This window comes from Ovis canadensis, chromosome 3 (assembly GCF_042477335.2).
Source record: "Ovis canadensis isolate MfBH-ARS-UI-01 breed Bighorn chromosome 3, ARS-UI_OviCan_v2, whole genome shotgun sequence".
Classification (NCBI taxonomy): domain Eukaryota; kingdom Metazoa; phylum Chordata; class Mammalia; order Artiodactyla; family Bovidae; genus Ovis; species Ovis canadensis.
This window is the reverse complement of record NC_091247.1, coordinates 216,296,678-216,320,824: the sequence shown is the minus strand read 5'-3', so window position 1 is coordinate 216,320,824 and position 24,147 is coordinate 216,296,678. Positions and strand designations below refer to the sequence as shown.

The 24,147-nt window shown below is 47.3% G+C and overlaps 1 protein-coding gene across 1 annotated transcript in view; it reads right to left on the bottom strand.

The window, feature by feature from the left end:
• ANO2 (anoctamin 2) overlaps positions 1 to 24,147 on the bottom strand; it is a 357,135-nt gene that overhangs the window by 77,559 nt on the left and 255,429 nt on the right. The window contains exon 15 of the mRNA XM_069582006.1: positions 924 to 998. Coding sequence (XP_069438107.1) covers positions 924 to 998 — 75 coding nt within the window. The remainder of the gene's footprint in view (positions 1 to 923; positions 999 to 24,147) is intronic.

Genomic DNA, 24,147 nt, shown 5'->3' with positions numbered 1-24,147 from the left:
ATTAGCTAATACTCTGGGTTGGAAAAGAAAGAGAAACTTCATCTTTGTCCAGCCGGGCCTCTTCCATGGGTGAGGAAGATGAACACTGCCCTGGACTTTTCTTGGCTCTCGTCACTCCATGAAAAATACCCGCAACAGATGACAGACTGGCATCGCTAAAAGCCTCCTCATGGTCATGGTCTTGGCATCTTCTGCCAAGGTTTAGTCACTACGCGTGGAGGAGGAAATGATACTGGATACTCAAGTTTATTGCCAAAGGTGCCCTGGGCTAATTCTGTAACAGTACAAGCCACTCTTTTACAAACATCATCCTGACCCCTTTATTTCAAACTCCACACCTTGCTCTAGGGTAATGCCAAGCCCCTCTGGAGACTGGATTTTTTTTTTTTAATGAAAAAACAATGGGGAAAAGTTAGCATAAAATAAGGATTTTTTAAAACAAATTGGTAGGGGGCTATATAATTTATTATCCAACTTGGAATACTTTTTAATAATTTTATTGATCTATTTATTTTTGCCTGTGCTGGGTCTTCGTTGCTGTGCAGGCTTTTCTCTAGTCGGGGCGAGCAGGGGCTACTCTTCGTTGCACTGTGTGGCCTTCTCATTGCAGCGGCTTCTCTTGTTGCGGGGCAGGGACTCTAGACACAAGGGCTTCGGTAGTTGCAGCACGTAGGCTCAGGGTCACACTTCCTGGGCTCTGTGCACCACAGGCTCAACAGTTGTGGTCCACAGGTGTCCCAGCATGTGGGATCTTCCTGGACCAGCAATCGAAGCCCTGTCTCCTGTCCCTCTGAGAGGACCATGGCTTCATCTTCACTAGCCCCTCATCATCCCCATAGCGTCACAGACTAACACCCCCAGCATTCACACAGCAGGATCCCCATGCACATGGCAGAACCAGGTATTCCCCACCAGGAAATCACCATGAACAAGATGGAGGCAAAGTTCATCAGGTAACCTGGGAAACGATCTTTCCAGGTCAGCTTATCTTCATCGTCCTGGGGAGAAACAAGAGAACAGTGACCGTCAGATGCTGTAAGTAACAGATATAAAATGTCCCTCAGTTTTCCGTAAATGTGTATATCATTCATCACTCTACGTAGAGACGTTTTTGGTCTCTGATGCCTTACCCTCCACATCAACAACAGCTCTCCTAATTCTGTGATTTCTAGATTTTGGAAAATCTGTGGTGAAAAGAGGACAATATTTGATTTCAGCCTCACACTGGGCTAAAGTTTCAGTTCAACCGCTCTATCTGCTGTGCGAGCTTTGCTGTGCCTCAACGTTTCTATTTCTTCATCTGCTAAATGGGCACAGTCATGATCTCCATCCTGGCTCATGCACAGGATGGTTTTATTTGCTTTATTTTAATGAGACATACACGAACGTGGTAAACTGGGAGACAAATGACCACAGGGCAGCATCCTAGAAGAGATCATTATTTATATCAGACATCACCACTGACCTTAGATCCCGAGTGTGCAAATCACCCACAATTTTTGTTCTTCAAAGAACCTGTACGTTATTTGCTCCCTCCAAAACAACTGTTCTCCCCTGGTCACAAAGGCAGACAACTCAAGGTGCAGGCTTATCTGATGCCTTGCTATCAGTCTGGCTGAGAACCAGACTCCATCCAGTTCACCCCCTGCTCTCTTGGGACCTCCATATCCTTGACCACATCCGCCTTCCCTGCCCCTTTAGATCCCTCACTTGGTAGGGTGAAGCCCACCAGGTACGAGGGGTAAAAACCTCTGCCAATTAACTGCCACATAATTTGAGCCTGGGCACTGGATTTGATGCTTTTGAACTGTGGTGTTGGAGAAGACTCTTCAAGGGCCCCTTGGACTGCAAGGAGATCAGAGAAGTCAATCCTAAAGGAAGTCAACCCTGAATATTCATTGGAAGGACTGATGCTAAAGCTGAAGCTCCAATACTTTGGCCACCTGATGGGAAGAGTTGACTCATTGGAAAAGACCCTGATGCTAGGAAAGACTGAAGGCAGGAGGAAAAGGGGGCCACAGAGGATGAGATGGTTGGATGGCATTGTCGACTTAATGGACATGAGTTTGAGTAAACTCTGGGAGATGATGATGGACAGGGAAGCCTGGCGTGCTGCAGTCCATGGAGTCGTGAAGAGTTGGACATGACTGAGCGACTGAACAACAACTGGATTTCTTTGAGCTGCCATTCTTTACAATTAGAATGGATATAGTGCCCCACCAACTACAAGGTTGCCTCGAAGGCCAGCTAAAGCCATGCTGGGGAGGATGCAGTGGAAACAGCAAAGCCCTCCATGCTGGCGAGGTAGGGCCCCTGCATTTCTGCAGCCTGTCTAACTCAGCAAGCCAGCGTTCCAGGCCCCCTTCTGCTTCTCTCTCCCTCCTCGCCAGATTTCAGAACATACCTGATCTGACCCTAGCAACAGTGCCATCTAGGCTTTGAAAGCTTGTACTGTAGGCTTCCCCAGTGGCTCAGCGGTAAAGAATCTGCCTGCAATGCAGGAGGCTAGGATTCGATCCCTGTGTCAGGAAGATCCCCTAGAGGAGGAAATGACAACCCACTCCAGTATTCTTGCCTGGAGAATCCCACAGAGGAGCCTGGCGGGCTACAGTCCATAGGGTCGCAAAGAGTCAGACACGACTGAGAGACTAAACCGCCATCACCACTGTAAGCGAAGGGCCTTCTTGGCCTGAAAATCTCTCTAAAAGCCTCTGTGAGCCCACTGTGTGCAGACTGCGCGGCCATGCGCAGTGGGGAGACAGAGGACTGTGGCCACAGTCACTGTCCTCGGGGGCCCCCTGTTTAATGGGATGGGGGTGGTGTCCATACACAAAAAGAGCTTCAGGGATCCCGTGCCAGTTCAGAAATGTGGCTTGTCCTGGGAGCAAGCCTGGGTGGGGTTTGAGGAAAGGGATGGTATATCTTTCTCAAGGCATGTCTGGAGCTGAGCACAGGGCTGAGGTGACTGCAACGGGCCGAAATAAGCATTAACAGCTCGGTGCTCTGTAATGACCTAGAGGGGTGGGAGGGAGGTCCAAGAGGGAGGGGATAAACGTATAAAGTGAAGTGTTAGTCACTCAGCTGTGCCCAACTCTTTGAGACCCCATGGACTATAGCCTACTAGGCTGCTCTGTCCATGGAATTCTCCAGGCAAGAAACATTGGAGTGGGTAGCCATGCCCTTCTCTAGGGTATCTTATAGCTGATTCACTTCAGTCTACAGCAGAAAATAACACAACACTGTAAAGCAATTATATCCCAATTTTTTTTTTTTTAAAAAAAAGAGCTTTAATGCTGGAGTAATTCAGTGACCAACGCGCTCATGTACCAACGACATCAACAAGGGATGCTCAGTTTCTCGTTGGCTCCAATAGGATCAGGTCTCCAGACTCTGAGCCCAGCAGACTTTCCATCACACAGTGAGAACAAGGTCACTGCAGGTCATGACCATCCTGTGCAGGTGGGACTATAAAAACCTATTTCTATTAGGACTGAAGCAAGTCCTCTAAATGAGGCCAGACATCAGAAGGGACTAGTATTTCTTTCTCTCTGCCTTCAGTATTCATTCTTTTTTATTTGTATTCTTTTTAATATTTATTTATTTTTTTGGCTGCATCGGGTCTTCATTGCAGCCCACAGGATCTTTGCTATGTCATGTAGGATTTTTTGTGGCAGCACATGGCTCTCTAGTTGTAGCACACAGTCTCAGTAATTGTGGGCACACACGCTTAGCTGTTTTGCAGGTGGGATCTTAGTTCCCTGGCCAGGGATAGAACTCGCATCCCTTGCATTGCAAGGTGAATGCTTAACCACTGGACCACCAGGGAAGTCCCCAGTATTCATTCTTAATTTCACTCACACTGGTGGTATCTTGGCTTCCTAGGTGGCTCTAATGGTAAAGAATCGGCCTGTCAGTGCAGGAGAAGCAAGAGACTCAGGCTCAGTCCCTGGTTCAGGAACATCCCCTGGAGAAAAAAATGGCAATGCACTCCAGTATTCTTGCCTGGAAAATCTCACAGACAGAGGAGCCTAGTGGGCTAAAGTCCAAGGGGTAGGCACAAAGAGTAGGACACAATTGAGCACAATGGTATCTTACTTTAAGATTCTGATTATAAAACTGAAGAGGGGTGGGTAGATGATAACTCTGTAGGGATTATGAAAAGAAGTCTAAGGTTATGTGGGGCTCATCTGAAGGCCTCTCTCATTATGATTATGGTCTGGATGATTCTCTGACTCTTTTCCTGCCTTCTGGCCTAGGGATGAGAGGTTCTGCCTTGAGAATCAGCAAGCCAGGTGTGCTCAAAAATGCCAGCGATGAGCAGGGAAAGCGAAGCTCCAGTTACAGGTTCTGTGTCTCCAGTTCCTCCCCAGTGGGGCTCCCTGAGTGTTATCCACCTTCTTAAGGCCAGGGATGAGGTGCGTTCAGACCAGCCTCTATGCATGCTAAGTCACTAAAGTCATGTCCGACTCTTTGTGATCCCATGCACTATATATAGCCTGCCAGGCTCCTCTGTCCATGGGATTCTCCAGGCACCAACACTGGAGTGGGTTTTCATGCTCTCTTCCAGGGGATCTTCCCGACCCAGGGACTGAACCCCCATCTCTTGCATCTCCTGAGTAGACAGGTGGATTCTTCACCAATAGCACCACCTGAGTGGATGCTAATTAGAATCTCCACTCACTGGCACAGAAAAGATGTGACGATTCATGGCAAAACACCATCCAGTTAACTACACTCCATGTAAAAGTCACACAACCAGCTCATGGGATCGTAGAACTTGGAACTTGAACTTCTGAGCTCAACTCTTGGCTCTGATATGAGTCAAGTGGCCTTGGGAAATTCCCAGAACTTCTGTTTCCTCATTTGTAAAGTAATTATATTCCTTATCTGTAAAATGCATAAACGGTAACATCTATTGTGCCAAATTATTATACCATGCATTTATATTAATTAGCCACCCCATGGAGGGGCCAAGCCAGTGCACCTGCACACACAGGTAAGTGAGAGCTCTCAGAGTCTCCCTCTTTTTAACACGGAGATGACAACACATCCCACTGAAGTGGCAGAGGTCATGCACAGATCACACAGCTGAACGCCTGGGAAAGCACTCCGTCAGCTCTAAGTGTTACTCCCTCAGTTATGTCCGACTCTTTGCAACCCCATGGACTGTAGCCTGCCAGGCTCCTCTGTCCATGGATTTTCCAGGCAAGAATATTGGGAGTGGGCAGCCATTCCCTTTTCCAGGGGATCTTCCCCACCCAGGGATTGAACTCAAGTCTGCTGCATTGTAGGTGGATTCTTTACCATCCGAGCCACCAGGGAAGCCCCAACAAAAAGCCACACGAGGCCTCACACCAAAAGTACGGTCAAGTTCATGTCATGACTGTATCAGAAGCGGGTGGACAGGAAGGGCTCAGCTAATTCACCACTGTTAAGACAGGAGCCTAGCCATTGTCTATGCTTGGGTCCTTGTCCCTAAACTACGGCTTTCACTTCCAAGTCTCCAAACAGGAAGTAGCATGGTGACATCCACATCAAACCACAGCAGTGTCCTTTTGGCAGGCTGAACAGCAGGAAATGCAGTCACTGCAAACGCAGTATATGAGACTCCTATTTAAGCAAATCCTGGGAGGGCAACCTTGAAAAGTGGTCAATCATCCCTGAGTTTGTATTTATTTAAATTAATGCATGATTAACATATAATAAAATTCACCTTATTAGCATGAAGTTTTGTGAATTGCTAAATACATATGTATCACGTGTAACCATGACCACAATCAAAAGCAGAACCATCATCCCCTCAGTACTGCCCTATCCACTGTGGTCCATCACCTCCCTCAGTCTCCAGCTCCTGGCAAGACCTATTCTCTGTCCCTTCAGTGTTGCCTTTTCCAAAACGTCATAAAAGTAAATTCCCATAGCATGGCTCCTTTCCAGTCTGACTTGTCTCACTTAATGCACTGCATTTGGGATTCACTTCCGCTATATTCTCAGAACTCCGTTTTCTTATTGCTGAGTAATATTTCACTGTATGGACCTGCCACGTCTAACTGAACCATCACTGAGATATGTATGGATTGTTTCCAGTTGTTGGTAATTATGAGTAAAGCTGTTGGAAGTATCTGCACACTGGCTTTGGTGTCAGCATAGACTTTAGGTAAATACCAAGTAGTGGAATTGCTGAGTCATGGGTTGTGTGTATCTTTGGTTTATAAGCAACTGCCAGACTGTTTTACAAAATGGCTATGCTATTTTTGCATTTTTACCAGGAACATATGAGAATTCCTTCCTCTACTTTCTTTTCTTTAAATAAACTTTTTTAAAAATTTAGAATAGCTTTAGATTTATGAAAAGCTTCAAAGATGGCACAATGTGTGTGTATATATATACATATATATATGTATATATATGTATATATGTATATATGTATATATATACACACACAATCCTGCACCCAGTTTCCTTATTATGTTAGTATGGGTACATTTTTCGCAAGCAATGAACCAATATTGTACCTTATTATGTTATTATTTTTTAATTTTTTTGGCCACTTTGAGTGGCATGCAGGATCATAGTTTCCAGACCAGGGACCAAACCCATGACCCCTGCTGTGGAAGCTCAAAACCTTGACTTCTGGACTACCAGGCAAGTCCCTGTACCTTATTATTAACTAAAGCTCACATTTTATGCAGATTTTCTTAGTCTTCACCTAATATTCCTTTTCTGCTCCAGAGTCCCATCCAAGAGTCCACGTTATTTTTAGCCACCATGTCTTCTTAGGCTCCTCTAAACTATGACAATGTCTGACTTTTCTTGTTGCTGATGACCTTGTCAGTTTTGAGGAGTAAGCAGTCAAGGATTTTGTACAGTGTTGCTCGGTACAGGCTTCTCTGAAGTTTTTCTCAGGATTAGGCTGAAGCTGTGGGCGTGGAGGAGGAAGACCACAGAAGTAAAGCCAGACTTGCAAAGTCGTGGTCGCTGTGTGGCAGTCTGCTGCCCGTCTGACCCACTACAGCGTTCTGAGTCCCAGAGAAACCATCACGTCTGAGAAGTATGCTCCACAAACTGATGAGACGCATGAAAACTAGAATGCCTGCATATGGCATTGGTCAACAGAAAGGGCCCAATTCTCCATGACAACACTCGAATGCGCATCACACAACAAATGCTTGCTTCAAAAGTTGAACGAATTGGGCTTCAGAGTATTGCCTCATCCGCCATATTCACCTGACCTCTCGCCAAGCGACTACCACTTCTTCAAGCATCTCGACAACTTTTTGCAAGGAAAACGCTTCTACAACCAGCAGGAGGCAGAAAATGCTTTCCAAGAGTTCATCTAATCCTGAAGCATGGATTTTTACACTACAGGAATAAACAAACTTATTTCTCATTGACAAAAATGTATTGATTGAAATGGTTCCTACTTTGATTAATAAAGATGTGCTTGAGCCTAGTTATAATGACTGAAAATTCACAGTCTGAAACTGCAATTACTTTTGCACCGATCTGACATCATGTTCATTTCATCACAGCAAAGGGACAGGCTATAATATGACCTGTCACTCATGATGCTTGTCAGGTTTCCCAGCTGTCCAGTAACTCTTTCCCTTCCTTTCATACTTTACTCTTTGGAAGGAAGTCACTATGTGCAGCCCACATTTGAGGGGTAGACAATTATAGTCTGCCTCCTTGAGGGGACAGTATCTGTAGATTCCTTGAAGTTTCTAATTCAGATGTTTATAATGTTTTAAATTTACTTCAAGTATGAATTGAGAAAAGACACACTCAGTTATGCCAATGTTAAACCAATACAGACTGCTCTGAATTCAGTAAAGGAGAATAAAGATGATATTTGCCTACTGCTCAGGAAGCATCATGCCTGGAACAGAACTGGATTTTGGCTTCAAAAGAAGCCAGCTGTGGTCCTCTTTCTTTGAAGAATTCTAAAGGGGCAGGAAATCAAGCCTGAATATTCACTGGAAGGACTGATGCTGAAGCTGAAGCTCCAGTACTTTGGCCTCTTGATGCAAACAGCCAACTTGCCGGGAGCCAGCATGAGCAACTCCGCCGTGGCAAAGGTCATGAGGAAGGAGGCTTCGGCATACGCAAAGGCGGGATCAAGCCCCAGGAAACCCCCTGTTCCTGAGCATCTACCCCCAAAACCAGAGTCTGCCTACTTTACTGCTTTATGCTCTCACCTACACCTCTGACTTTATGGGGGGCTGTCCCCTACCTCTCTCGGAGAAGGAGTTAACCTACAGTTCCAGTTAATAAAATTCCTGGGCATGACAAGGGTGTCTCAGGTCAAACCTCTCTGCTGGCAGACTAGCTTGTGTGACAGGATTATCCACCCTCTTGCTACTATGTACATGATTGTTTACAACCTCTCAACCATAAACAGCACAGAGAGTTTGGAGTAGTTTGAAAGTCTTAGTTAGCACTGGGTTTTTCTAAAGATAAAAATCATGTTGGTGAAGGGTTTTCCATTTATTGGGCCAATGTTTGCTGCTAAATCCCCTGCCCTTATACATGTTAATGAATATATAACTAGCATATAGGAGAAATAAGTATTAACCTTTAAGATTAATCATGTTAAACCTTAGGCTAAGTAAATTCCTTTCTTAATTGTAACCCACTACACCCTCACCCTATAGGAATGCAACTTTATCTTGTACCTTCAGAAGGTGGTGCCTGGTTTAAGAAAAATCACCCCTGGAAAATAAGTTTCTGGTTGACCATTATCAGAAAAGAAAGGATCATAAAATGTCAGCAGACCTCATGGCCAGAAGATGATGTAAAACCCTTAAGACCTTTTTGTATACATTTATATGAAGCACCTGATTTTGATAAAGGTCAGGACTGCTGACCCCCGTGTGACTTTAAAATTTCCATTTGTCTCTATGTGTAACAAAAGGTATATAAGCAAACCTGAAAATAAAGAAAATGGATCAGTTTCTGGAAAGACTGATTCCCCCGTGTCGTTCCTTCTTGTTCTCTGTTTTTCTGGCTGAATTCCCATCTGGAGCGTGGGTGCTCACCAAGCCTGCTAATTTTGCCCTGGCTTTTAAGATCCACATGAGAGAGAGCCCAAAGAGGGGCACCCTCCGCTATTCAAGTGGGCACCAGTGGCCTACGTAGGTGGTGCAAGCTTTATTGGTAGGTGAAGCTTTATTGGTATCCCACGTAAACCAAGTTATTCAACATCTTTTTCTCCACTAATTTTCCTACTACACTATTCCTTTCTAATCTCTCTTTATACTTCTAATTAAATAGCTTTTTCCTAGGATGTCAACTCCGTCCCTGCTTCGAATTACCCTGGATCCACCGGGGCTAGACCCCAGCACCAACTCATTGGAAAAGACACTGATTCTGGGAAACATTGAAGGCAGGAGGAGAAGGGGACAACAGAGGATGAGATGGTTGGATGGCATCACCCACTCAATGGACATGAGTTTGAGCAAACTCTGGGAGACGGTGAAAGACAAGGGAGCCTGGTGTCTGCAGTCTATGGGGTCACAAAGTCAGACACAACTGAGTAACCGAACAACAACAACAAAAGGGCGGGAAGTCAGGCACCATCATCACCTGCCTCACCCACTCCAGCTAACTACCGGAGGTCTGTGAATAGACTTGCTTTGGTTTCCATCAGAATGTTCACACTGAGCTTCTGTTGTTGAAAATATTGTGTCAGGGGGACAGTGTCAAGGAGAGGGAATAGTGAGGCATTTGGAAATGCAAGACCTGGGCTTCATCCCTGTCTCTACCTCCTTATTAGCTGAGCAACCTTAAGAATATTGTCTAGCATCTCTCTGACCTCATAGCCTCATCTTCAATTGGACAACTGGTAGACCTGCCCTACTGAGCCTCAATGAGTACACCATGCATGTGACAGTATTGGGAAAATTCTAAGTTCTGTATAACTGTGAGTTGTTACTAATCCTATTTCTATGCAGGAAGCTTTCACTGAACATCAAATGTGTATCCAGCATTGTCCTGGCACTGGGCACTGCAGATATGGAGAAGGCACATTCTTTGCTCTTAGGGTGAGATGGTTGGACAGCATCACCCACTCAAAAGACATGAGTTTAAGCAAACTCTGGGAGACAGTGAAGGACAGGGGAGCCTGGCATGCTGCAGTCCATGGGGTCTTAGGAGATGCTCCAACCACTAAAAGAAACTGAGAAAGACAACACATATTATGAGATGATATGACACACGTCATGGGGACACAGAGGAGGGAGCAATTTCCTGCCTTGGGGGAGAAGGAAGACATCAAAGATGAAGAGACATTTTACTTGTGACTAAAGAATGACAAGTGTTTTCCAGGATGGAAAGAGAGATGACCATATGACCTCAGGCATAGAACCAACTTCTCTGCACCTCAATTTCCTCATCTCTAAACAAGAGATTAAGATGAGTGCCCTTCATACAAGATTGCTGTCATGAAGATGAAATAAGGAGGCATATGGGACCATGCGTATGGAACTCTACCTCACACAGAGCTGGACCCCAACACTTGTAACCTAACATCACTATCATCACTATTGCTTCAACCTCCAGGGACCCTGGCTCTTATCAGGACACATTAGGTGGCATTTCCTTATCAAATGACAAGGAAATTCCAAGTTCAATGTGGACACTGCTTCCTACAGTAGAGATCTGGGGTCCAGTCTTCCAGTTCTGGAGTCACACAGCTGTTCTACGTGACCTGGTCCCACTTTGCCCTGACACAGATGTTCAATGCTCCCTCTGCTGGTGAGTCTTCAAGACCCCTCACAAACAGCATCTACTCCAGAAGCAGAGATCCCACCAACTTCACCATCATCTCTCTCTCCCTGGTTTCTCTCCTAAGATAGCTCCTCCTCCAGGAAGTCTTCATGGCTTGATCACAAAAGTAAGGCCAGCATTTGACTACACACCCCTCCTTTCACTGACATTGGGCACCCTGCAGCTCCTATCACCATGACATTGGACCTGGGCATGGTATTGGTCCCCACAGCCCAAGCACACACAGCCTCCTGGACTGAGCCTCCAGGTCCTAGCCCTCAGCCTTGTGGGCTTGCCAGTAACTGACCCCAGAGCCCTCTAGAGATAGAGACAGACTTTTGGAAAGAGTGTCAATCTAGGAGGGCAATCCTGACAAAGGGCTGGAGGCAGTGGCATGGCACAGCACCCAAGGCAACAGGCATGGGCGAAGTCCAGGGCAGAGCATAGTGTGATTTGTGGCTCAGATGGAAAGCATTCCCTGTTCCTCCCGCTGCTTGGTGATTTCAGCAGGCTCAGAAATACAGACTCTGGCTCCCTTCCTCCCCTCCTGAGGGCCAGCTTGCTAACTCTGCGCCTCTGCCCCCAGACGGCTGCTGTTTCACTACCTCTATTTCCCAGCGGGCAGCCTTGGCCTCCCTGGGTTCCAGGACTGGGCTGAGCATCTCTCCCTCCCTGACCCCAGTTCCAACTATCTTATCCAGTGTCCTGCCCAGAGTTGGACCACAGGCAGCCCCTCCCCACTCACTCTCTAAAGGGGCACCCTTCTAGATTGTGGTGATGGAAAAGGGGGCTCAGGTGGGTTGCCCATAACAACATATGAGAGCCCAGGGCAGCCATGTCATCGTCCCTGTCCAGATCTCCTTGCCTGTAAAGGGAGGAAGCTGGGCTGAAGCCAGCAGGGCCCCCCATGATTACTATACACATGAATCCTTAATCTATAACCTTATTTACAACATCACACAACGACCACGGACTCGGTGGTCAGAATATATCTAAATCCAATGTCGAGTGGGGCCTCTGAGGATTGATGATCTGGACTCCGGCCCCTCTTGAGCTTCATTGCTAAGCGTTCAATCCCTTTGTACTACATTCCAGCCACACTGGCTTCCTTCTTGTTCAGTGAACATCACCAGCTCAAGACCTGAATGAGATTTCTCCTCTTCTATCTCTTTACCCACTTGGGTCCTCTGCTCACCCTTCCGTTCTCAGTTCTAGCATCATCCCTCCAATGAGGCCTTTCCTAAGGCCCCAGCCCATCCTCTGACCCTTATTATTCTCTATCAAAACTATGACTATCTGAAGTTATCTCATGTGTTTATTTATCTCCTCTCTGCCTCCTTTAGGAAAATAGAAGCTTTGTGACGGCGGGCACCCTCTGTGTCTGGCTCCTCGCTGGACTCCAGTGCTGAGATCAGCCTGGCTCCGGGAATGCACTTGCAGCTGGGGCTCAGTGGGTAAGGGTCGGTTTGGAAACAATAGCCTAGCTCCGCTTTGAAATGCCCAGTGCACAGAAGATTGGGATTGAGCATTTAGCCTCTGGTGGGTCGAATCTAACTTCGCACAGGAGGAGCCCATAGTACAATTCTGTGTCCCTGCCTCAGGCTATGATGCCAAAACCTAAGGGGAAAATAAAGAGACTTCTTGGTAACTTTTCAGCAGTTTAAGAAGAATAGTCAAGGGCACGTCCTATTCACAATAGCCAAGACATGGAAACAACCTGAAGGTCCATCCACAGATGAATGGATTTAAAAAGATGTGGTACATATACATGATGGAATATTACTCAGCCATTAAAAAATCAAATAATTCCATTTGCAACAGCATGAATGCAATGAGAGATTACCATACTAAGTAAGTCAGGCAGAGAAAGACAAATATCATAAGATATTGCTTATATGTGTAATCTAAACTATGACACAAACGAACCTATCTATGAAACATAAGCAGAATAAGGGACACAGAAAATAGAGTGGTGGTTGCCAAGGAGGAGGAAGATGGGAGTGGGATGGATTGGGAGTTTGGTATTAGCAGATGCAAACTGGGATATATAGGATGGATAAACAACAAGGTCCTCCTACTGTACAGCACAGAGAAATGTATGCAGTGTACCATTAAACCATGATGGAAAGAATAAGAAAAAGAGTATGTATATATGCATAACTGAGTCACTCTGTTGTACAGCAGCAATTAACACAACACTGTAATTCAACTATACTCCAATAAATAAACAGTCGAGTGCATATCCCACGAGCATGTGCTGATAAGGACAGTTTTTTTGCAAGAAAAACAACCCAGGGAGAAGAGTCAGCCTAAGTGACACCCAGCTGTGTTCCCACTTACCCCCTGCCTCTAGGCAAGGAGGCGCTTACCACCCTGAACTCACTGTGAAGACCTTGCGATGGAGACCCTGCGGTCACTGAGCTCCTTCTAGTGTGTCTTGTCCGTTCAGGTCACACATTACTTCTCAATTTAACCAACAAGCTTCCAGCTTCAGTTTGGGCCCTTTTCCTTACATCCTAGCCCACAGAGTGGAAAACGTATCTGTAGAATATTTGTTTACAATCTTAAAGTTATTCGTGAAATCCCCCCTTATTCCTGCTCGCTTCAGGCACAATAAGGTTTTGTAACCCCTATTTTTTCCCCAGATATTTTCAAACTGTGGTGCTAGAGAAGACTCTTGAGAGTCCCTCAGACTGCAAGAAGATCAAACCAGTCAATCCTAAAGGAAATAAATCTTGAATATTCATTGGAAGGACTAATCCTAAAGCTGAAGCTCCAATACTTTGGTCACCTGATGCAAAGAGTTGACTCATTGACAAAGACCCTGATGTTGGGAAAGACTGAAGGCAAAAGGAGAAGGGGGCGACAGAGGATGAGATGGTTAGACAGTATCAGTGACTCAATGGACATGAATCTGAGCCAACTCCGGGAGATAGTGAAGGGCAGAGAAGCCTCATATGCTGCAGTCCATGGGGTCGCAAAGAGTGGGGACTGACTTAGTGACTGAACAACAACAACAACAAACAGATATGGAAAAATGTCCTTGCCGTGCATCCCTGTCTACATCCATTCCCTCTGGACCATGATGATGCTCTAAGGAGGCAGCTTTACCTCACTGTGCTGGATGAGGGGATGGATGGACGAGAGGATGGCTGGATGAATGAGGGTACCATCCTTACAGAGCACCTATCAAGAGAGGCTCACTGTCCTCCACTCAAAAGCAGAGATGTGGAAAACATGACATCGGGAGATGTGCTGGTAATTTCTATTTAAAGATTAGGCAGGGGGCTTGGGGAAGAAGCAGGACCTGAGTCCTGGAGGACACGAAGAAGAGAGCTGATGGCCCAGCTCCCAGCAGAGGCTCAGACTGCAGAGAAGACAGGCTGCCGCAGTGCAAGGGGAGGTTTTAGAGTGGGATGCCCTGGGCAATGTCATCAACTCTCAGTTGGCTAATCATCAGCATCATTTAGGGGACTTCTCAAAATAAGTCTCTCAACATACCTTGGCCCAATCCCAGATCTACTAAGTCAGAATCTTGGGAGTGACAGAATCTGTTTTTTCAAAATGCTTCATGGGCGACGCTGCAGCTAAGCCCAATTAGGGAAGTCCTGTTCATGGAGACTGGCTCCCTGCCTTGCTGCATTTGCTCCAGGACCCATATTCCTGTGGTTTGTCCCTCTGTGAACAGATTCTCTCAAAGGCGCTCACAGAGTGGAAACAAGCTTGGAGACAATTCTCTCATGTGCGGTGTCGACATGGAATTCGTATTGTCAGCGGCATTGCTGGCTCCCACCCATGCCCACCACCAACCCCCACCAATCTGCAAGCTGGCTGTAGGGCCAGAGCCACGCCGATCACACCTGAGACCAGGGAGAACCTTCAGGTCCATTGTGGGTCCCAGCAGCTCAAGGAGTCAGGAGGCAAGAACTAAGGGTGGGAGGACTGCCTGCTCACTGGCCACACTTGGGACCAGCAGCCAAAGCACTTCAATTATCAAACCAAACCTAGACAGCATCTCAGTATCTTACTTAATTTACACAGCTACATCTCATATTGTGAATTTATTGGACTTTAAAAGTCCCCACATAAAGAATCCTAAAAAGTGCTTGTAACTTAGTAAGCACCGGGTAAAAGATGGCTGGATGGCTGGTTGGATGAATTGTGGATGGATAAGGGTGAAAAGTGGTGAAAGTGAGTGTTAGTTGCTTAATCATGTCTGATTCTTTGCAACTGTTTGCCTCAGTCGTGTTCAACTCAATGCAACCCCATGCATTGCAGCCTGCCAGGCTCCTCCGTCCATGGCATTCTCCAGGCAAGAGTACTGGAGAATACTGGAAGACAGGTTCTTTACCACTAGCTTTACAATCTGGGAAGCCCAAATTGCAGCCTGCCAGGCTCCTCTGTCCATGGAATTCTCCAGGCAAGAGTACTAGAGTAGGTATCCATTCTCTTCTCCAAGGGATCTTCCTGATCCAGGGACTGAACCAGGGTTTCCTGCATTGCAGGTAGATTCTTTACCACCTGAGCCACCAGGGCAGCCCATGAATGAGGGTACCATCCTTTAAAGGGTATCTATTAAGAGATGCTCACTGCCCTCCACTCAAAAGCAGAGATGTGCAAAAATAGACTTGGGAAATGTATTGGTAAGTTCCATTTAGAAATCAGTATGCCTTTTGCAAGATTTCACTTGCAAATGAATAAATAATGAATCTCAACATCATCCATGTGTTTTGGTCAGAAGAGTAAGGACGCTTTGTCCGTGGTTCTGTAACACCATCAATCAGTTCTGGGTAGCCCATGGTCACTGTTATACCATGGGCAGGCGATTAGATGATACACATCTGAAACTGTTTATTTTTCACTGGGACTGCATGAGAAACATATTTGCAGGGACTTGTAACAACAGTAAACTGGCAAGAAGACACTGTCATTAACTCTCCTCGGGGTGTTTGGCGATGCTGCACGCAGCCAGCAGGCAATGTTTGCTTTTTGGTTTGGTTTCAGATTTTGTTAACTAATAGAGAAGAAGGGTTTGTGGTTCTTCCTCTTCATTAACAAGAAGGGCCAGGACCAATGGAAAGGGAGCCCAGCAAGGAAAACTGGGTCAGACAGGCAGAAGCACTTCCTGGTTCTTCCTCAAGCCTGGGGTCCCCAGATCAAGGGAGGTGGCCTCTACTATCCTTCAAAAGAGTCATCTTCAAAGCCGGCCCTGGCTCTTCCTAGAGACACAGCCAGCGGTCATGATAACACATTAAGTGAAAGTGATAGTCGCTCATTGGTGTCCAACTCTTCGCAACCCCTATGGACTGTAACCCTCCAGGCTCCTCTGTCCATGGGATTCTCCAGGCAAGAATACTGGAGTGAGTGGCCATTCTGAGTCACCACAAAAGCCCATGATAACACACGATTCACTAACGTATCCTAAAATCATTAAGTGAAATAATCCATGAAACGTGCCACACCGCCCACACATGCAGTAGGTGGAGGGAGATTAGCTCCAGCCACGCAGGCCTCTTCTTTAGGTCCAGGGCTCTCTGGCTGGGAGTTGGCTCTGTCCTTCCAGGCTAAGGACATTCTGTCCAGAGACACAGGACAGTGACAGCGCCCATCCTGGGCATGCCCACGCTCAGCTTCAGCTGGATTTACCAGGCTGCAGCAGAGAAAGGGATGCGGGGCCAAAGACAGGAAGGAAAATCCAAAAAGGGGAGGACTAGGAGGGGGACAGTTGCTTTGTGGTTGGACGTGCAGGTGGTCTCTGCTGGCTTCCTCTGGGGTCACCATCACCCTCTTGGGGCCTGGGATGAGGCTGAGCCCAGGGAGCGCTACTGAGCATGCTCAGGGCATGCAGGCACCAGCCTGGGAGGGCAGGCCTGGCCCCCATGAACCTAGCTCAGGCAGCTGCTGCATGTGACCACCCCCCATGCCACCCGGTGAGGAAGGGAGGGACCCAGGGCCCAAGGCCCACAGCAGAACCTCTGCCCTGCCGCACCTCTGAGAACTCATCCTTCCCCCTCTCCACACACAGAACTGCTCTCAGCCCCTCCAGCTTCCTCATCAGCACAGAGTTCTAAGGTTGAGTTCTGACCCTCAAGAAGGGTTAGGATATATGAATAGGTGGAGTGAGGTGTCTCAGATGCCACTGGTGCAGTGGCCCTGCCTACCAGAAAACTGAGAAGCGGCCCTGAGGCAGTGACTTTATAAACATCAACTCTGTTCCAGGGACTGTGCTGTGACATCGGGCTCCAGGACTCTCAGTGCCCAGGCAGAGATGAAAGGGTAAGCAGTCATGGTGCAGTGGAGCAGCTGCTGGGATGGGACGACGTGGAAGATTCTGTGGGAGCCTGGTGGAGAAGCTCCCAACTGTGAGCTTCAGAAAAGACTCAGGAAAATACACACATGCGCACTTGTGTACAAGTGTGTACATGCCTGTACACATACACACACAATCATGCTTGGTGGTCTGGGTATGCCCCCAGATCAATGACTCTACCTAGCTGAGACAGTGGTCCAAAATTGGTTGTTCTACCTGCCTCCTCACCCATCCACAATCCATCCATCTATTCACCCATCTATCCACCTGTTCCCTTCTCCATCCACTCCCTCATCCATCCATCCCCTTATCCATCTACTCCTTGATCCGGTTATCCATCCATTTCCTCATCCATCCATCCATCTTCTACTGTGTGCTTACTAAGCTACAGGCACTTTTCAGGATTCTTCATGCATCTGATCTCATTTATTGCTTCCAATAACTCTATCAGATAGGAATTATTAGTGATATTTTAAACCCAAGGAAATCAAGACCCAAGAAGCTTAGTTTCTTGGCCAGAGTACCCTAATAAATGGCTGAGCTGGTATTTTAATCAGGTTCAAATAACTCCAATCTAAAGTTCTTTTTAGCTTTCCCACATCCCCTATACTGTGTCTTCAGAAAATTGGATTTTCCAGGTACTCACAGATGTTCCCCACAGACAGCTCTCTCTTTTAAGAAATGTATTAATAACTGCCAACATATAGATCCCCTGGAGAAAGGAATGGCAACCCACTCCAGTATTCTTGCCTGGAGAACAAAATGACAGAGGAGGCTGGTGGGCTACAGTCTATAGGGAGATGGACACAACTGAATGACTAACACCTACACACACACACACACATACACCAGAGGCTCTGGTAAATAATGCAGGACCTCTGTCTAATCCAGCATTCACAAACTCAATGGTCACTGAGCTTCTTTGGTAGCTAACAACTCAGTTCCAGGGCAGTTTGAGAAAAGTTGCTTGACCCCCTTACCTGAGCTAGGATCCCAATTCAGGACTCCTGCCCCCAGAAAGGTATTTTTGCCTTCTGCCAGCAAGCGATGACCTGACTTTAAGCTAATCAACAATCTATCCTCTTGCATCTCAGGGATTCTCTTCTTCCACAGACCTTTGCCTCTGTTCTCTCCCTGCACGTCTGCACATCTCCACCAAACACAGAGGGTAAAGGGACCTGGAGACATCCAAGAAGTGACAAGTTTGGTCTGCAAGCCACTGGATTTTCAGCGTACACTGGGCTCCCATCCCAGCTCCAGGCTCGGAGCCTTAAATGCCTACTGGTTCAGTATGAGAGCCTGTCTTCCTGGTTCCTCTTGCCTCATCCCCCCACCATACTCTTCTGCAGGGCTGTCCACACAACAGCCTTCCTTGCTTTCTATACTCCATCCCCAGCTCCGACTTTGGGAGGATTTACTTGTAAAGTTTCTCTTTCTATCCTTCTCATAGTTCTCTCTCTGGAAAAAAAAAAAAAAGAGAGAGAGAGAGACAGACAGGCAGGACCAACCCAATTATGAGCATCCCCAGGCTCAGAAAGGATTCTACTCACTGCCCCAAAAAGAGAGTCTGGGCCCTGCCTCTCCCCACCTGAAGCCAGGAGCTAAAGGCCAAGCCAGCACTAAGGGCCAAGGGTGACACAGCAGAATGTCCACCCAGGGGAATCCCCTCCCACTCTGCGGCTGCCCCACATCCCCGCCTGCCATCCCCCAGGGAGTCAACACACATCACGCCTCTGGACTCCAGGCCCTGACTCACTGCAGTGCTGGGAAGTCACTGCCTGAGAATCTGCAGCCTCAGCGGCTCCAACCAGGCCCTCTGCTCTGCACCCCGGGGGCCGACCACCTCCCACTGCCAGCTAGGGGATGGTTTTTTCCAATGAGCTCAAGTCATCCTGAATGCACGATCCCCTGGAGGGGCTGGAGTTGGCCTCCCGAACATGCATGAGGAACCCGTCTGCCTAGTGAACAAAATGCACAGCTGAGCACAAGAACCTGTGCTCCCCTGGGTCTCACTAGCATCCACGTGTCCCCAGGCCCCCCCGGCAGAGAGCAGCCTGGGCACGATGGGACCTCACACGAACCAGATTAAATTTAAGGATGAGGAATTATATGTTGATTGCTTCTGACACTGAGACAGAACAGTGAGGACTGAGGCTCCCAAGGGGAAGGGAAATCTACTTCCCTGAAAATAGGCAATCCGAAAGAAAGATGCTAGGACAACAAATGCCCAGTGGACACAAGAGACCATTCTCCCCTCCTCCCTCTTCACGGCCCCTTCCATCCTTATCTGCTGCTGCTGCTGCTGCTGCTGCTGCTGCTGCTGCTGCTGCTGCTGCTGCTGCTGCTATGTCACTTCAGTCGTGTCCGACTCTGTGAGACCCCATAGACGGCAGCCCACCAGGCTCCTCTGTCCTTGGGATTCTCCAGGCAAGAATACTGGAATGGTTTGCCATTTCCTTCTCCAATGCATGCATGCATGCTAAGTTGCTTCAGTCGTGTCTGACTCTGTGCGACCCCATGGACAGCAGCCCACCGGGCTCCTCTGTCCACAAGATTCTCTAGGCAAGAATACTAGAGTGGGTTGCCACTTCCTTCTCCCTCCATCCTTATCTACTATGTAGTTAATAAATTCTGATGGGAGAAAAGGCGTGTGTGTACACGTGTGTACTAAGTCACTTCAGTCGTGTCCGACTCTTTGCGAACCCATGGACCAAAGCCCATCGGGCTCCTCTGTCCATGGGATTCTCTAAGCAAGAATGCTGGAGTGGGTTGCCGTTTCCTTCTCCAGGGGATCTTCCCGACCCAGGGACTGAACCTGCATCACTTATTTCTCCTACAGTGGCAGTCTGGTTCTTTATTACTAGCGTCACCTGGGAAGACCCGGGAGAAAAGGAGGAAAGACAAAAGAGAAGAGAGCTTCAAATTCTCCTGTCTGCTTTCAAACTGTGGTGTTAGAGAAGACTCTTGAGAGTCCCTTGGACTGCAAGGAGATCAAATGATCCATCCTAAAGGAAATCAGTCCTGAATATTCACTAGAAGGACTGATGTTGAAGCTGAAACTCCAATACTTTGGCCACCTGCTGTGAAGAACTGACTCATTGGAAAAGACCCTGATGCTGGGAAAGATTGAAGGCAGGAGGAGAAGGGGGTGACAGAGGATGAGATGGTTGCATGGCATCACCGACTCAATGGATGTGAATTTGAGCAAGCTCCGGGAGTTGGTGATGGAAAGGGAAGCCTGGTGTGCTGCAGTCCATGGGGTCACAAAGAGACACGACTGAGTGATTGAACTGAATTGACCTTCTTTTTTACCCTCCACAAAGTTTCCAGTCCCCTCCCCAAACATAAAACAGAAGCAATATGGTAACAAATTCAATAAAGACAAAAAATGGCCCACATTAAAAAAAAAAAAGGATCTTCAAAAAAGAAAGAAACAGGGTACGGAAGGATAAAGGTTCATTCTACTATTTCCTCTATTTGGGGGAATGTTTGATCTGTTCATCTCCCTGCTGTGCCCTTTTCTTCCTCCTTCTTAAGTCTGGGGAGGAAAACATCAGGCAGTTACCCCAGGGATGCCCTATAGTCACAGGCTCGCGGTCATCACTGGCTTGTGTTAAGGATGCACCCTGGAAATGAGGTTCCAGCTCCAGCTTTACTGTGTGAACATTCATGAGCCAAAAGGAAAAAAAAAATTAAGTTCCTCACTATCAAATCTTACTTTGGAAAGTAAGATGATTTTCATTTGTACATCTATCTTCTTGTTACCCCATCCCCTCCACAGAGTTTCCAATTCCCCAACAAAGCTGGCCACTGATACATTTTCAAATGAAGACTCTTTGGTGGTGGTGAATTAACCTTGGGACTGCCCTGGTGGTCTAGTGGTTAAGAGTCCATCTGCCAGTTCATGGAACATGGGATCAATCCCTGGTCCAGGAAGATGCCCTGGAGAAATGAATGGCTACCCACTCCAGTATTCTTGCCTGGAGAACCCCATGAACAGAGGAGCCTGGCATGCTACAGTCCATGAGGTCTCAAAGAGTTGGACACGACTGAGCAACTGAACAACAAGCGGCACCTCCTCCGGTGGAGCCTTTCTTCACCCAAGTGTGGTCTATTAAACAGATGTAATCAGAACTCCTCGTTCCTGAAGAGATTATACAGATATCCTTAAATCTAGTAGTCAACTTTCAGAATTGTGTAAAGGCAAGCAGCAATCGCCATGGTGCCAGGATTGCAATTTTTGGAAGCACTGATTATGTTTTATTGAAGGCAGCAACTAGGAGTCAGACAGAGTTCCTTCACATGCTCTCAGCACTTGGTTTGTGCTGTGGGCATGTCCTCATTGCTTTATACTTTTGATTAACTATGTGTCTTGTTGTACACGAGAAAAAGGGGAGCTCCCTGAGGGCAGTGGTTGTATCTAACTCATCTTCTACTTCCTGGAGGAAGTACAGAGTAATGCACGAAGCGTCTCATGAACTGAACTGGACTTGCTGATCTTTCAAAAACAGTAAGCCATTGTGTCCGTGCTTCCCTGGTGGCTCAGAGGTTAAGCCGTCTGACTCCAATGCAGGAGACCCAGGTTCGAGCCCTGGGTTGGGAAGATCCCCTGGAGAAGGAAATGACAACCCACTCCAGTATTCTTGCCTGGAGAATTTCATGGACAGAGGAGCCTGGTAGGCTACAGTCCACGGGGTCGCAAAGAGTCGGACACGACTGAGCGACTTCACTCACTCACACTCACTCACAGCCCCATAAACAGGTTCTCTTTAAACTGTGAGGTCACATAAAATTTTACAAGTCTCCTGTTCCTTCCTAAGAAGATATCCAAATGGGAAAATCAGTAGAGGCGGGGGAGCATGGAGCCACAAGATCACATGTGGCGTTTGGGAGGTCTGGATTCCAGTAAGAGCCTAAGAGTCCATTGTGGCCAAAGGACCTAAGACAAGTCCCTTGACCTAAGACTATGTCTTCTCACCTGTTGGACAGCAAGAAACACTGTGCCCTCTGGCCAGCCACAGATGTTAGGAGGTAATAACAAGTATAAAGCTCATGCTATGACAAGTTCAGGGGCTTCCCTGGTGGTTCAGCAGCAAAGAATCTGCCTGCCAATGCAGGAGAGGCTGGTTTAGTCTCTGGGTTGGGAAGATCCCCTGGAGAAGGAAATGGCAGCCCACTTCAGTATTCTTGCCCGGAGAATCCTAGGGACAGAGGAGTCTGGTGGGTTACAGTCCATGGGGTCGCAGAAAGTTGGACATGACTGATCAACTAACATTTTCTTTTCCCACACCCTCATTGAGCTTGCCATCTCTGGGGAGACGACTGGCCTGCATGGCTGACATCTGCCCTCTCAGAACCACACTTGCCCTTAGAAAGGGGATCTTGGAAGGCCTAGGGTCACTTCCAGGGAAGGTGGATCACTGCAAAAAAGTCAAGAGATGAGAGAAAACAATTTTTTCCACCTTTCTTTCCTACACAAAGGATCACTTTCCACACTTCATTGGAGAAATTCAAGGAATGTGGGGATTTCTCGAAGTCATTGTCATCCATGAGCATCTGCCAGTCCCAGGCAGGTGTCCCTGGAGATTCCAAAGGCGTGTCCCACACAGGCCTGCCTCTCGGAGACGTCCTCAAATCTGCTTGTGATCTATTTTAATTTATTAGCTGACCTTACAGACGAAACATCATCACAATAGTCTTCACCCTCAAAAAGATTCGCTCTAGAAAGAAGAGGTCTGTGGATCACTTCTGCATAGGAAGTGTGTGTGTGCATGTACGTACGTAGGTATGTGTATGTATGCATGCATGCATGTATATGTGTGTTTGTGTGTATGCGTATATGTTTGTGCATGTGTGTATGTATGTGTGTGCATGTGTGCGTGCGTGTGTGTGCTTATGTGTGTATATATGGGTGTGTGTGTATTGTGTGTATGTGAGTATATGCATGTATGTGTGTGTACATATGTGTGTGTGCATGCGTGTGTATATGGGTGTGTGTGTGCATGTGTGTGTTATGCATATGTGTGTATGCATGCATGCGTGCCTTTGTGCATGTACGTGTGCACATGTGTGTATGTGTGTGAAGGCAGAGGCATAGATGGAGCTGAGCACAACAGAACACATTTTTCAAAGGCCACCCTTGGGACGTGCCCATCGGCAGCTCTGAGGAGGCTGCAGCTTGCATTTGTTTGGAAATTCAACCCCGGGATGTATACAGTTTTTCCCAAATAACCCGTTGAAGGGGAAAATGACAGAGTGTAAGTGACACCAAGAATACTCGAAAGCAGGGAGACACAGACAGCCATCTCCTTTACTCTGGTCATGTTGTGCCAAAGCCCATGTCCTGGAAACCTCTGTGCTCAAGGAGAATCACCAGTTGGGTTGTGCCTAGACATCTCGTGTTTTAACTTTTTCTCAAGCTCTTGCAGCCACACGTTGGACGGCCCAACCAGAACATACCAGCGAGCCTGGAAAACATTACCCGTCACCCTCTCCAACCTCAGAAACTGCCGAGTCTCTGGTGCCTGCAATGTGACAAGTTGCTTCTACACACATCACACTGGCTGTCTCTTCCAGCTGGGGGCTGGGAGGGACGGCCCTTACAGTTTCTCTCCACTCTCTCACCCTAAGTTCTACCTCGCCCTCTAAGTTCATGAACTCTTCGAGCCATGCCCAGATTCCTCCTGTGTCTAGTCCTCCGTGGCCTTGCCAAGGTGGTCAAGAACCAAAGGCCATTAGCAGAACAAGAGCTTAACCTGTGACCAGGCTCACCATCCTCCAGTCCAAGGATGTGTACAAATACGTCAACTTAAAGATGTTACCCCCAAAGCCAAAGCCGAGCCCTTTACCTGTGTTCCCTGACAAGGCAGGAGATGCTGTCGGTGCCCTGTGTGGAGGGGGCTGTTCATGCCCCGAGTGGGCAGGGACTGTGGATGATAACTGAGGCCTGGCCCATTCTGTGTTCTGCCCTCTGATCACTCCAGATGTATGGCGGAAGCCAACACAACAGTTTACAGCGATTATCCTCCAATTTAATTAATTAATTAAAAATAGAACACATTGCTAGTAAA